A 13,930-nucleotide genomic window follows, 5' to 3' on the forward strand; every position below is an offset into this window, starting at 1 on the left:
ACATAACTGCTTGCACCAAACTAAGCTATGAAAACAGTCTTTCAACACTAACAGGAGAGACATGAGTTGTTAACCACTGCAAGTTTTCTTTCATGGTCTCACCCTTGTTTTCACTTATGCTGTTTGCTTGCGATTTCTGTCACCAAACAGTGATTACAGTTTCCAAGTATTTCACAAGAGAAAATGACTCAAAGCCAAAGTAATTCCAACTGAATTATTGTCAGCAGAAATCTATTTTCAGTATAAGTCTCCAGCATACTGAAGTATAGTGGAGTCTTCTAGGGCTGTGCAAAATTTCACCTGGTGTTTTGTTTTGAAGCTGTTTCAACACGTTTTGAGCTCAAAACAGCAAAAACAAAACAAAACAAAAGCCTTTGAAACGAAACAAGGGCACTCGAAACATTTTGAAAGTTTCAAAACATTTCGAGTTTCGAAGCCAGGCTTATTTGGCTTCAGCATCAGTCCCAGCTGGCAGCAGTAGCCTCCTGTCATATGGCAGGCAGATCAGGGGCCCACCCGCACAGCCCCCGTCATCAGTGACGGCACCAGTAGGGGGGTAGCAAGCGGCCAGACACGAAGCTGACAGCGACGGCGCAGAGTTGCCACGGCCATTCCACCCAGCTCTGCAGGGCCCCCCAAAGTAGGGGGCCTGGGACGGCCCAGCCTACAGCTGGCTACAGGTGGCAGCACCAGCCTCCTGTCATCCAGCAGGCAGATCAGAGGCCTGCACCCCCAGGAGCAGTTCAGCACAGCCCCCGCAGCCCTCCCAGGGGTGTGGGCAAGCCCCCAATCTGCCTGCAGAATTACAGGAGGCTGATGCTGCTGGCTGGGACCAGTGCTGGGCACAGCCCATGCTGGGAAGATCCATGCTGCCACTGGCCCAGCACTGGGTGCAGAATAGCCTATGGGCGAAACGTCGAAACAGCAAAACAGTTTCAACAACACAAAATGGAATGGTGCTTTCGAAATTAAATGAAACACTAAACGAAACACTGTTCCGTCAAAAAGTCAGTCAAAGCGAAACGGTGCTGTTTCACACAGCCCTAGAGTCTTCTAGCATGACTGAAAAATAGCACATGTGGGGACAGAATAGATGTTAGGAAGTGATGCATCATTAATGCATGGTAAAAATGCTTTCAGAGCAATGCATATTATGCCACCACTTCTGTTGTGAATTTTCCTTCTTCCACCCTTCAACAGCTTCAGCAACTGAACGTGAATTCCTTACTCCATGGCCAAGTGTTATTGCTACTGGTGAGTGAAACAATTCCTCAGCCCCACTCCTCAAACCAACTTTTAAAAAATTAAGCTAAAAGCTGGCTTCTATTCTTCCTACACCCATAAATTTTCATAACCTCTGGCTGCATTAAAACTTTTAGCAACACACAATAATATTCTCTCTCACTTCAGAAGACATAAGAAATGCATAGGCACGTTCCTGCCTGTACTTGGCAGATGCAAAATGATTGTTAAAGAAACTAACTACGCAGACAGTATGAGCTGATATGCTGTCCTTCAGTCTCCTGACTGAAGAATTGTGTGCGGAAATCTACTGTTACTGGCAAACATTTCCTCATTTCAGCTATATTGACTCAGTTGTTCATCAGCCAACTAATCATATAGCACTTCTCCCCTCACACCTTTCAAATGCATCTCAAGCCACTGATAGACATTATACTTAAAGTGTGATGAACTAGTTAATCCTGTTTTAAGTAACCTAGTCACATGTTTATGCAATGAATGGCCCAATAAATTAGGGAATAAGCCACAAAGGTATTACACAAAATGTGTAATAACTGTGGCTGGTTCCCATCACTCCTTAAACTGAATGTGTGGCCAGACCAATCAGCTGATCAGTGCCCCCAGTCTTGGAAACTCACAGAGGCCTTGGCTCCGATGCACTCCCAAGGGTGGAAGTGCCAATCAGCTAACTGGAGCTAGGAAGGGATGGTAAGGGTAACAAGAAGGGTTTCTACAAGTATGTCAGTAGCAAGAGGAGAATCAGGGAAAGTGTGGGTCCCTTACTGAATGGGGGAGACAACCTTGTGACGGAGGATGCAGAAAAGGCTGAAGTGCTCAATGGCTTTTTTGCCTCAGTCTTCACAGGCAAGGTCAGCCCCAAAACAACTGCACCAGGCAGCACAGTTTGGGAGCAGGTGAAAGAACAGGTTAGGGACTACTTAGAAAAGCTGGATGTGTAAAAGTCCATGAGGCCAGATGGGATGCACCTAAAGGTGTTGAGGGATTTGACTGATGTGATTGCAGAGCCATTGGCCATCATCTTTGAAAACTCATGGTGATCAGGAGAGGTCCCAGATGATTGGAAAAGGGCAAACATAGTACCCTTATTTAAGAAATGGAAGGAAGATCCACAGAACTACAGACCAGTCAGCCTCACCTTAGTCCCTGGAAAAAATCATGGACCAGATCCTCAAGGAATCCATTTCTAAGCACTTGGAGGAGAAAAAGGTGATTAGGAACATTCATCACGGATTCACCAAGGCCAAGTCATGTCTGACCAACCTGATTGGCTTCTACGACAAAACAAGGAGCAACGGTCTCAAGTGGCAGCAAGGGAAGTTTAGATTAGATATTCGGAAGAATTTTCTCACTAGAAGGGTAGTAAAACATTGGAACAGGTTACCCAGAGAGGTGGTGGAAGCTCTATTCTTGGATGTTTTCAAAACCCAGCTAGAGAAAGATTTGGCTGGGATGATCTAGTTGGGGCTGGTTCTGTTTTGAGCAGGAGGCTGGACTAGATGACCTCCTGAGGTCCCTTCCAACCCTAACTTTCTATGATTCTACAAGGTGCAATTTTTGGGATCATGGATCAGATTGGTATTTCACCGGACCAAGGGGAAAGAGAAGCGAGATAAGAATCACAGGGGACATGGTGGGAATGAAAGCCTTCCCACTGTGGATGCTGAGCTGATGCAAAATCAACTAGAAAAGCTAGACATTTATAAGTCAGCAGGACCACATGGACTTCATCTGAGAGTGCTGATGGAGCTGGCTGAGGTCATTGCAGACCTCAGCAAAACTCTTTCAGAAATCATGGGACACAGGGGAGATCCCTGAGGATGGGAAGAGAGCCAACATTGTGCCCATCTTCAAGAAGGGGAAGAGGGAGGACCTGGGCAAAAAATCAGCCTAACCTCCATCCCAGGGAAAATTCTGGAAAAACTCATTAAATAATCTATGTCTGATACTCTTGTAAGGGTAAGATTCTGAACAACAGCTTTATTGCAGGTAGGTCTCATCTTACCAATCTCATCTCCTTCTACGAACAGGTCTCTCGCTACCTGGACATGTGAGAGAAGGTCAACATATACCTAGATTTCCAAAAGGCTTTTGATCTAATGTCCCACAATATCCTTGCAGAAAAATTGGAAGATTGTGGGCTTAACTGTACTCCCTTGGAGTACAGTTGGAAGATTGTGGGCTCAACAGTTCAGTGGAAAAATTGGAAGATTGTGGGCTCAACAGTTCAGTGGGTGGAAAACTGGCTGCATGGTAGGACCCAGAGAGTTCTCATGAACGGATGTGTCATCATGGTGAGAAGTGACCAGTGGTGTCCCTCATGGGTTCGTGCTTGGACTGGTGCTTTTCAACATCTTTATCAACACTTTGGATGTGGGGGTGAAAAGCTCGCTGGCCAAGTTTGTGTATGACACCAAGTTATGGGGGAGTGTGGTCATGCCAGAAGATAGGCTGAAGATACAGGCGGACCTGGACATGCTGGAGAGTTGAGCAGACCAGAACCAGATGAAGTTCAACACTCAGAAGTGTAAGGTGCTCCATCTTGGGGGCAAACAATCCCCAACATACCTACAGGCTTGGTGGCAACAATTTGACTTGCACCATGGCCGAAAGGGACCTAGGGGTAGTGATAGACTATCACATGAACATGAGCCAGCAGTGCGATGCTGTGGCCAGCAGGGCAAACAACATGCTGGCATGCATTACCCATTGCATCTCATGCAAAACTAAGGAAGTGATACTCCCACTGTACTCCACACTAGTGAGACTGCAGCTGGGGTACTGTGTCTAGTTCTGGGCACCGCACTTCAACAAGGACATGGAAAAACTTGAGAGAGTCCAGAGAATAACCACCATATGATCAGGGTCTTGCAAGACAAGCCATGCAAGGAGAAGCTGAGGGACTTGGGCCTCTTCAGCCTACAGAAGAGAAGGCTGAGTGGGAACTTGGTAGCGGATTACCACTACATCAGGAGAGTACATCAAGAACTTGGTGAACAGCTGTTCACCAGGGCACCCCTGGGGAAGACTAGGAGCAATGGATACAAACTCCTGGAAGGCCACTTCAGGCTCAATTCCAGGAAAAACTCCTTCACAGTCAGGGTGTCCAGACTGTGAAATAAACTCCCTGCAGCATTGGTGCAGTCACCTACCCTGGAAATCTTCAAAAGGAGACCGGACAGCAGGAGCGAGCAATTATTTCGGGCGGAAGGCCGCTTGATGAGTTTTGGTGAGCTGTCGAGGGTCACATGGGTAGCCCCACACCTTTAGTTGCCCTGCCACCTGGTTGCCATCTTGGGACCAGAAGTCCCGCCCCCTAACCCCTGACCTTTGCCACCGAAGTCTATCCCCTTGCCCCTAGAAGTACTCCTTTTGGGGAGGTGGCCTTGGAACTGAAAGTTACACCCTGTCATATGGTCTGTGTCATAAGACCCACCCACCCAACACCAAACTCCAAACTGTCCTGCTCGCCATATCTGTCTCAGAATCCCCTGCCTTCATCACATGATCCCTGACATCGGAAGGTGTACCATTGACTGGGAAACACTGCCTAACACCAGTGCCCACCCTCACAGTGCGTGGCCTGTTCCTGAGGCCCCAAGAGTTCTGCCCTATGGGCCTGGTACAATTTACCAGGTAGCAAGGGGTTGTGACCCCTCTAACATCCTGCCCCGGCAGTGGGGTCTCAGGGGCATCAGACCTCCCCCAGAACAGAGCCAAACCAACTGAGTCAAGGACTGCACACACATAATCTTTCAGAACAAATCATTTTAACAAGGTATAGATAAAAGTATCATATACTAAAAATCAAACATCTATTATAACAGATTTTAATTTTATTTAAAAAAAAAAAATGTGAGTTGTGATTAACTTAACTTACTGCTCCCAAAAACAATACGACAAACATACAACCATAATATAAATAATTTAAATTATTAACTTAAAGACAAACAAAGGAACTCAATGTGAAGAATGAAGCCTCTGATGTGCGTTAACCAGAAAATCAAAATCAGACATCATCTCTGTTGTTGCAATGTGAAGCACTGCTGCAAGGTGGTCATCGCAAATTGAAGATCTAATGTTTGATTTGTTGATTTTCATTAGAGAAAATGTCTGCTCACATACGTACATTGATCCAAACAGCACAAGTGTCTTTTGGGCATGAGCCTTGATCTTTGAAAACTTCTGTTTACTGGAGAGAGGCATAAAAGCTAGGAAGTGGAACCGATTTGAATTGCTCTGCAAGCAGTGCATCACACTGCAGGTCAATAAGCTCAAGTTGCAGGTCACATGGAGCACTGTCAACAGTAAATGTGAAAGGTGAGGAGATCAAAGACAAGTCTTTTTCTATTATTTGAAAATCTTCAAATTGGAGAGAAAATTTAGCCTGCAACTGCACTAGTAGTGATGTGTATTTTTTTCGGTTTTGATTAGAAACAGTAATCTGCTGCAATGTAGGAAAATGGCCAAAATCTCTGTTTTCTATCTGATGGGAGAAAAGGAGTTCTTTCATCATACATGACATGACACTGGAATGCAATTCATGAGCAAAAAGCCCCTTCCCTTGCAGTTGCGAATTCAGACCATCCATGTAGCCCATGATATCAACGGCAAATACAAAATCAGAGAGCCGATCTGCATCATTCAGCTGTGGGAAATCCAAATCTTTTCCTTTCATGTTAAAAAATGAACCAATCTCAGCTCTCAGTTCCCACACTCTTTTCAAAAAGTTACCCAAACTGAGCCATCTTACATTGGTATAATACAGAACATCTGTGCGCTCAGATTCAGACTTCTCAAGTAGAGTTACAAAATGCCTGTGATTTAATCCTCTTGCTCGAATGTAGTTGACCACTTTTGTAACTGTGTCCACAACAGTGCTTAGTTTTAGAACATTTTTACAAAGGGCCTCTTGATGAATGACACAGTGTAAAAAAATAATTTTCTGTTCTGGATTTGTTTCTTTGACTTTTGAGCAATCCAACATGTTTACCTGTCAAGTTTGGGCTTCCATCAGTGGTCTCGCACACCTATTTTTTCCAGTCCATTCCCAATTTTGACATGGATTGATTTACTTCGTCCAATAAATCTTTTCCAGTTGTTGTGTCTTTTGTTTATTGAGTTGATGCCAATTCTTCTGAAAGCTCAAAATTTTCAGTGATTCCTTGACTGAAAATCGACAGCTGGGCTGTGTTTTTGACAGCACAACTGTCATTGAGTGCCAATGCAAAGTATGAGAAATCATTTACCTTACTTTTCAACTGCTGATGCAGGTTCTCAGAGATATCTTCAATACGTCTCACAACAATGCGCCTTGACAAGCTAACGTTCTCAAACTGCTTTTTCTTGTCTGGGCACAAATTTGCAGCAAACTTGAGTACACATTCCTTTACAAGCTCTCCATCAGAGAATGGTTTGCTCCTCTTGGCGATTGTGTGTGCAACCTCATAACTCATTCTCACAATTTCATCCTGTGCTGCCAATGCTTTTGTGAAAAAAACTTTGCTCTTTCTGCACTGCAGCAACCATCTCCATCTGCTTCCTTTGCTTTTTCTTGGGCTGACAATTTTTCATATTTGGATGCATGCTTGGTCTCAAAATTCTGATTCAAATTGTATTCTTTGAATACAGCCACACTTTCTTTGCAAATTAAGCACACAGCCTTCCCACCTACTTCAGTAAAAAAAATATTTAGAGGTCCATTCCTTGTTGAATATTTGGTATTCAACATCTACCTTCCCCTTCTTTGATATGCTCATATCCAAATTATCTTCTGTGGAGTTTTAAGATTAGGGATGTTATAACAGCTACCCAGGTCATTGGGGGAACTTGGTAGGTGTGCCAGTAACTGCACTAGGAGCACTGGGCCCATGTACCTACCAGGTCCTAGCCCACCCCAGGCTGTCCATGGCTCCAATGGCAAGCAGTTCCTGACTACAAGGCCCAGACCTGCACAGTACAGCAAGGAGCCAGCCCTGCCTGTCCTGTTCTGGCTGCAGCAGGCAGTTGCCAGCTGCAAGCCTGGACCTGCATGGGGGGCAAGAAGCCAGGCAGGGCCAGCCTGGCAGTACCTGGTTCCCAGCTACAAGGTCAGGACCTCATTGCCAGGACCTCAGACCTATCGCTTCCCAGCAAGGGTTCCTAGCTGCAAGGCAGGGGCTGGCACACCACAGTGCAGCAGAAGCCAGCCCACCCTGCCCTTCCCCTCACCTGTGGGGCAGGACATGGCTCAGCCCCTCCTTACCTGCAGGCCAGCAGAACCTAGCCCAGCCTCACCAGTACTGGTCACCAGACCCCTTCCACAAGCAAGGACCCAGCTCACCACATCAGGCCCCAAGCATCAAAAGCTGGCCAACCACCCCCCACCCATCACTGGTGCCAGCATGACCTGGTCCTGACCCATCCCAGCCCACCCCACCCTTCTGTGGCACAACAGAAGCCAGCCCAGGCCCAGGTCCTCTCACCAGCACAGCCCCCTCCAGTGCTGTAGGGCCCATCCCGTCCTGAACCACAGGGGGCTCAGCTGTAGTTTTCCCTCCCCAGTGCTGGCACGGCCGGCCCATCCCATCTCATCCCCTATCAAGCGGCACGGGACTGACACTAGCCCAGCCGCGGCTTTCCCAGGTGCTGCTGCACTTTCCCCCTACCTGCATCAGCTGGTCCCAAAAAGCAGAAGGCTCCACTGCTGCTTCTGCTGGCCGGTGCTGACCCAGCCGGGCTCGCCCCATCCCCAGCGGCATGCAGGAAAGCCAGATTCAGCCGCATGCTGCTCTGGATGGGAAGGGCCCAGCTGGGTCGGCACCGGCCAGGAAAAGCAACATGCAGCCGAAGCCAGCTTCCCACGTGCTGCTGGGGACGGGAGGAGCCAGGCCGGGTTGGCACGGCCAGCAGAAGTGGCAGTTGAGCCGTGTGCCGCTCGGGACCGGCCCAGGAGCAGCTCTCTCTCCCTGGTGCCAGCCTGGCCTAGCTCAAACTGCACAAGAGAAAGCCGTGGCTTCCCCTTACCTCAGCCAGCTTACCAGCCGGTCCCAAGCAGTACACAGCTCAGCCACCACCTCTTTTCCCTGGTGCTGACCAGGCCAGAGCTGCACGTGGCACAGCCAGCCCAGCTGCTGCTTCCCCTTCCCAGTGCTGACCCAGCACGGCCCAAGTAGCACAACACGGGGAAAGCCTGCCCAGCAGCAGCTTTCCTGGGCTGACCTGCAGGGCAGGGTCCTTTCTAGTCCCGTGCAGGAGGCAGAAGCTGGCCCACACTCTCCTTCCCCTCACCCGAGCCACAGGTTCTGGCTCAGCCCCACCCCAGCTGCAAAGTGTCCTGAGCCAGGGGCGAGGTGACACCATTTGTCAAAATCACTACAACAAATTACTGTGTAATAAATACTGACAAAAGCTATCAGAATTTAAATACATGTCATGCATCTCACTGAGCTGGCATTTAGGATTAATTCATTGAGACCAGGGGTGCTCAACCCCCAGCCCAAAGCGCTGTCATCCAGCCCACAGGGCTCCCCATGGGTGCAGAAATTTGGTGGCAGGGGGAGCAAGGCCAAACATCCAGACCCATGGGGAGCCCTTGGCCCTGCACGCTGGATTGGGTACCTGATCCCAGCCTGCAGAGATTAGGCAAGAGACCCAGGGACCAAGCCCCAGGGACCCAATCCCAGCAGGTACAGCACTGGGATCCTGGGGGTCCAAATTTAGCATGTGGGGCAGGAAGGGGGTGGCACTGGGCCCCATCTTGGCACACAGGGCAGGGAGGGGGTGACATCAAGCCCCAGAGCCTGATTTTGGTGTTTAGGGCTCGATCTGTTCCACAGACCAGCCCTGGGTCACTCATCTGGCCCACAGGGCCAACAAATTGAGCACCACTGATATAGACCAACTTGCTTATACTATGAAACAGAGGACTTTTGTTCCAAGGCCTTACTTCAAAAGCTCACTAAAAGACTGAACATCACACTGGCTACTTGAGTGCCCAAGTAACACAGCTGTTAGCCGCTCTGTGTTTCAAGGGATGATTTGATTTACACATGGCCCGTGTCTTTTGACAATCTATTCTCAAAAGTTCAGGCAAGAATTTGTTTTTGTACAAACACATAATGCAACGAGTCAAGTGGCTCTGCTATATATGACCCAGACTTCAACCAAACCAAGAAACAAAATAGTCCACTCTAGCAGCAGTTTCCTGCTACCTGTTGAGAGTCAGCAGACCTCAGATTATTTGAAAGTATCTTTATTTAGGTTCCTCTGGGAACAAGGGCTGTCTGCTTTTTTAAATGCTGTTCCTATAAGCGGTCACAATACACTGACTCAAAGATCTTTCTAGTCTGGGTTTCATTTCTTGGATTTCTAAGCATGACATAGGTCCAAGTCTGACAGTTCTGGGTTCTCCAGGTATTTCTAAGGGGAAAAGTGTTGGAGCTTGGCTGAAACTTGGTTGGAGCTTCTTTTGTTAGAAAACAGCAAGTGTGAAAGTAAGAGTGGCCATCAGCAATATGTGCCAAGCTTGGGTACAGCTGGAGAAAGAGCTAATAAGAAATCCTCTAAGTGCCAAATTCAGCTTAAGAATGACAATTTGAGGGCTACAAAAGTCTTTGGCTGTTTATGTTTTTAAAGGAAGGGCAAAGCATAACTGGGACAATTAAAGGGCCTATGTCCTAGAGGGAACTTGCAATCACTGGAGAAATTCTGCAAGTGAAGCTCTCTTCTGGACACTGTCTGAAGATCTACAAAAAAAATTAATATATACCTGTTGATTCACTACTGCAGTCACTACAGTGAAGGGGCTCTCTGCAGTTGGTGGATATGGTAGCTGAGACAGATGCCAGAAGAGCAGAATGAGAAACAGTGGCAGGTGGCATGGTTTGCTGAACTCCTGCCCAACCTCTAGAAGATAGTGGTTTCTTCCAGGGAGTTACTGTAGAGGATGCAGGAGCAGTGTCTCCACCATGCCAACTGACAACTGTATCATGAATTGGAGGGAGCAGGGACCAATAACAGAGACAGCACTGATGGGGCTCTGAAAGCACCATTTTCCCCCAGCAAATCCTCAGGAGGCGGCACTCTGGCCTGAGTTTCACTGCTGGGTAACGAGTATCTATCAATACAAGGTAGAAAGAAGGCAATGGAACAGACAGTTCCTAGCTTTTGTTTTTGTTTCAGGTCTCTCTACCCTGCTAGGAATTTGGTCAAGGTGGGACTGCTGTGGAGATGGAAGCAAGACAGTCACAGATGGCTTTAATTTGGGAAGCCAAATAAATAACTTGGAGCCAAATGAACAAGCTTTAAATTCTTGTGCTCTGATGAAAAATACAGCACGAGCTTCAAGAGTCATAAGCTGCAGCTGTCAGATACAGATGGAAACTTAAACTAAATCAAGCCATAATTGACAGGCCTATGCCGGCTTCCTGTGCTGCCAGGAAAGGGAAAGTCTGGAGGTGCAGTAAGCTACAATAAGTAAAGAGCAGACAGACAGTACAAAAACTTTGCCATAACCCCTCGGCCCTTGAAAAATAAACTTGAATAAATATTCAGACACAGAGGAGGCAATGGGGGTATTAAATCCTGTAGTGCACATTACTCCCTTCTGTAACAAGAAATAGAATGATCCTGCTCCCAGTACACAGACTGGCATACAGAAAGCTGGTCACACTGAGTTAGCAACTCCAGGATGGAGCTCAAGTTTATCTGATTCTAGGCAAGAATTATGGCTTCTACAAAGAAATGTCACCATGGGACAATTTGCCATCACTAGCAGCTACAAGCATAACTACACAAACTTTAAACACAGAAAAAAATACTCCAGAGATGAACTAGAAATGAGAGAGTCCAGCAAAGATATAATCAAGAAAGTAGGATTAAGATGATCAATATTTAGGAATTGGAATAAAACCCATCTGTCACTGCTGTGCAAGCATTTAGGACAAACATCAATGAAATCCAATAGAGGTTAAGACTCTTCTTCCTCCTCAGAAAAGAAGCAAATTTGAAGTAGTCAAAGAGACATACCACCCTCTTTCCCCAAGTACTTACATATATTGCTCCTAAATGAGTCCTGTCAGTATCGAAGAGCTGATAGTAATGTTGTACAAAGCTGGATCCAATCTGCTCCCAAATAGGCTTGTCTCCCATTCTGAATCTTCAGCCAGAGCCAGCAACTGTAAAAAAATCAGGAGGGAGAACAGTGACATCCAGGAGCAGCTAAATGCTATGTTTAATGTGTAAACAACAATATAAACTGAGACTTGAAGCCTTCCAGTTTCCAGCCAATCAAGAACAAAACCCCACTCTCCAGGCTTTTAAACAGTGGAACTGCAAAGAACTGTGCTGCTGCAATATAGCAACTGTAGCGCAGTGTGTTTGCAGATGTCAGACATTTGCATTTAGACAGCTCCTACCTTCCTTGGCATGCTGGCAATGGAGAATGGACCTTTTGATGGTACCAATAATGTAGCACCTACCAACTGGCAACAGCCACTATACAGCAGTCTCTGGAGGGTTCTCCAAACAGCTGTCTCAGTAACTCCAAACCAGTGAACCCAGTCATCTTAAACTGTTTTGTACATTAATCTCACTGCTGTGTCAGCATCTGCCATTTCCTGTATAGCAACTGAATTTCAGTATGCTTTTTGTAAAAGCATGACTTAGAACAGTCCATATTCAATCAGAACAAACAACAGAACTGGGAGAAGAGGGGCCTGGGGGTGGAGAAATAGTCCATACAGGCTAGTTATTCAAAAGTAGGAGGGGAAATCTGAAGTAACAATCAAAACAGAAGCACCATTTGAGGATGCAAGTGGATGATAATCACTATCCTACAGTAAGTGGTCTCAGAACGCAGATCAAATGGTACCCTACCACAAGAACTGACGCTGCCTGAGAAACCCTACTTGTAAAGTAGGTACTGAAGGCACTGGCTGACGTCATTGCAGAGCCACTGGCGGTAATATTTGAACACTTGTGGCGCACGGGCCAGGTCCCAGAGGACTGGAAAAGGGGCAATGTGGTTCCTATTTTTAAAAAGGGGAGAAAGGAGGATCCAGGCAACTATAGGCCAGTCAGTCTCATCTCCATCCTTGGCAAAGTCTTTGAAAAAATTATCAAGGCTCACATTTGCGAGAGCCCAGCAGGACAAATTATGCTGAGGGGAAACCAGCACAGGTTCGTAGCAGGTAGATCATGCCCGACTAATCTAGTCTCTTTTTATGACCAGGTTACAAAACGCCTGGACGCAGGAGTAGGGGTTGATGTCGTATACTTAGACTTCAGGAAGGCCTTCGATACGGTATCCCACCCCATACTGGTAAACAAGTTAAGAGGCTGTGACTTGGATGACTGCACGGTCTGGTGGGTGGCGAATTGGCTAGAGGGTCGCACCCAGAGAGTCGTAGTGGACGGCTTGGTTTCGACCTGGAAGGGTGTGGGCAGTGGGGTCCCGCAGGGCTCGGTCCTTGGACCGATACTCTTCAATGTCTTCATCAGTGACTTGGACGAGGGAGTGAAGTGTACTCTGTCCAAGTTTGCGGATGACACAAAACTGGGGAGAAGTGGACATGCCGGAGGGCAGGGAACAACTACAAGCAGACCTGGACAGGTTGGACATCTGGGCAGAAAACAACAGAATGCAGTTCAACAAGGAGAAATGCAAAGTGCTGCACCTAGACAGGAAAAACGTCCAGCACACCTACTGCCTAGGAAATGACCTGCCTGGTGGAACGGAAGCTGAAAGGGATCTTGGAGTCCTAGTGGACTCCAAGATGAACATGAGTCAGCAGTGTGATGAAGCCATCAGAAAAGCTAATGGCACTTTATCGTGCATCAGCAGATGCATGACGAACAGATCCAAGGAGGTGATACTTCCCCTCTATCGGGCGCTGGTCAGACCACAGTTGGAGTACTGCGTGCAATTCTGGGCGCCGCACTTCAAGAAGAATGTAGATAACCTGGAGAGGGTCCAGAGAAGGGCTACACGTATGGTTAAGGGCTTGCAGGCCAAGCCCTACGAGGAGAGACTAGGGCACCTGAACTTCTTCAGCCTCCGCAAGAGAAGGTTGAGAAGCGACCTTGTGGCTGCCTATAAATTCATCACAGGGACACAGAAGGGAATTGGTGAGGTTTTATTCACCAAGACGCGCCCAGGGCTTACAAGAAATAATGGCTACAAGCTAGCAGAGAGCAGATTTAGACTAGACATTAGGAAGAACTTCTTCACAGTTCGAGTGGCCAAGGTCTGGAATGGGCTCTCAAGGGAGGTGGTGCTCTCCCCTACCCTGGGTCTTCAAGAGGAGGTTAGATAAGCATCTAGCTGGGGTCATCTGAACCCAGCACTCTTTCCTGCCTATGCAGGGGGTCAGACTCGATGATCTATTGAGGTCCCTTCCGACCCTAGCATCTATGAATCCATGAATCTATAAAGTCTGCAGATAAAATTTGGTAATACTATGGCATGCAATATGGAGAGCTAATTGAAAGGTGGGAGTTAAGATGTTCCTAGTTACAGAATCAACATCATCTACCACCTTGTTCTGATAATAGAGTATAAAGCCAAATACATTTTCCTAATCTATAAATAAAATGACAAAAGTTCCCACTCTCTCAGGAAGTTATGCCCATCAACCTAACCTTACTCAGTGATCTTAGATCCTCCACACTTTAGTAAGCACCGAGACAA

General features: G+C 47.1%; 1 protein-coding gene across 2 annotated transcripts in view; it reads right to left on the bottom strand.

The window, feature by feature from the left end:
• The window catches only part of NUTF2 (nuclear transport factor 2), a 78,808-nt gene that overhangs the window by 18,362 nt on the left and 46,516 nt on the right, over nt 1–13,930 (bottom strand). The window contains exons 1-2 of one of the 2 annotated variants that reach the window (XM_019488970.2): nt 11,658–12,521; nt 11,293–11,417 (exon numbers count right to left, since the gene is read on the bottom strand). In XM_019488970.2, the coding sequence (XP_019344515.1) occupies nt 11,293–11,391 (99 nt within the window). In that variant the 5' untranslated portion in view covers nt 11,392–11,417; nt 11,658–12,521. Of the gene's footprint in view, nt 1–11,292; nt 11,418–11,657; nt 12,522–13,930 lie in introns of those variants that run through there. The other variant, XM_006278089.4, reaches the window with a different exon arrangement.

Source organism: Alligator mississippiensis, chromosome 10 (genome assembly GCF_030867095.1).
Source record: "Alligator mississippiensis isolate rAllMis1 chromosome 10, rAllMis1, whole genome shotgun sequence".
Taxonomy (NCBI): Eukaryota; Metazoa; Chordata; order Crocodylia; family Alligatoridae; genus Alligator; species Alligator mississippiensis.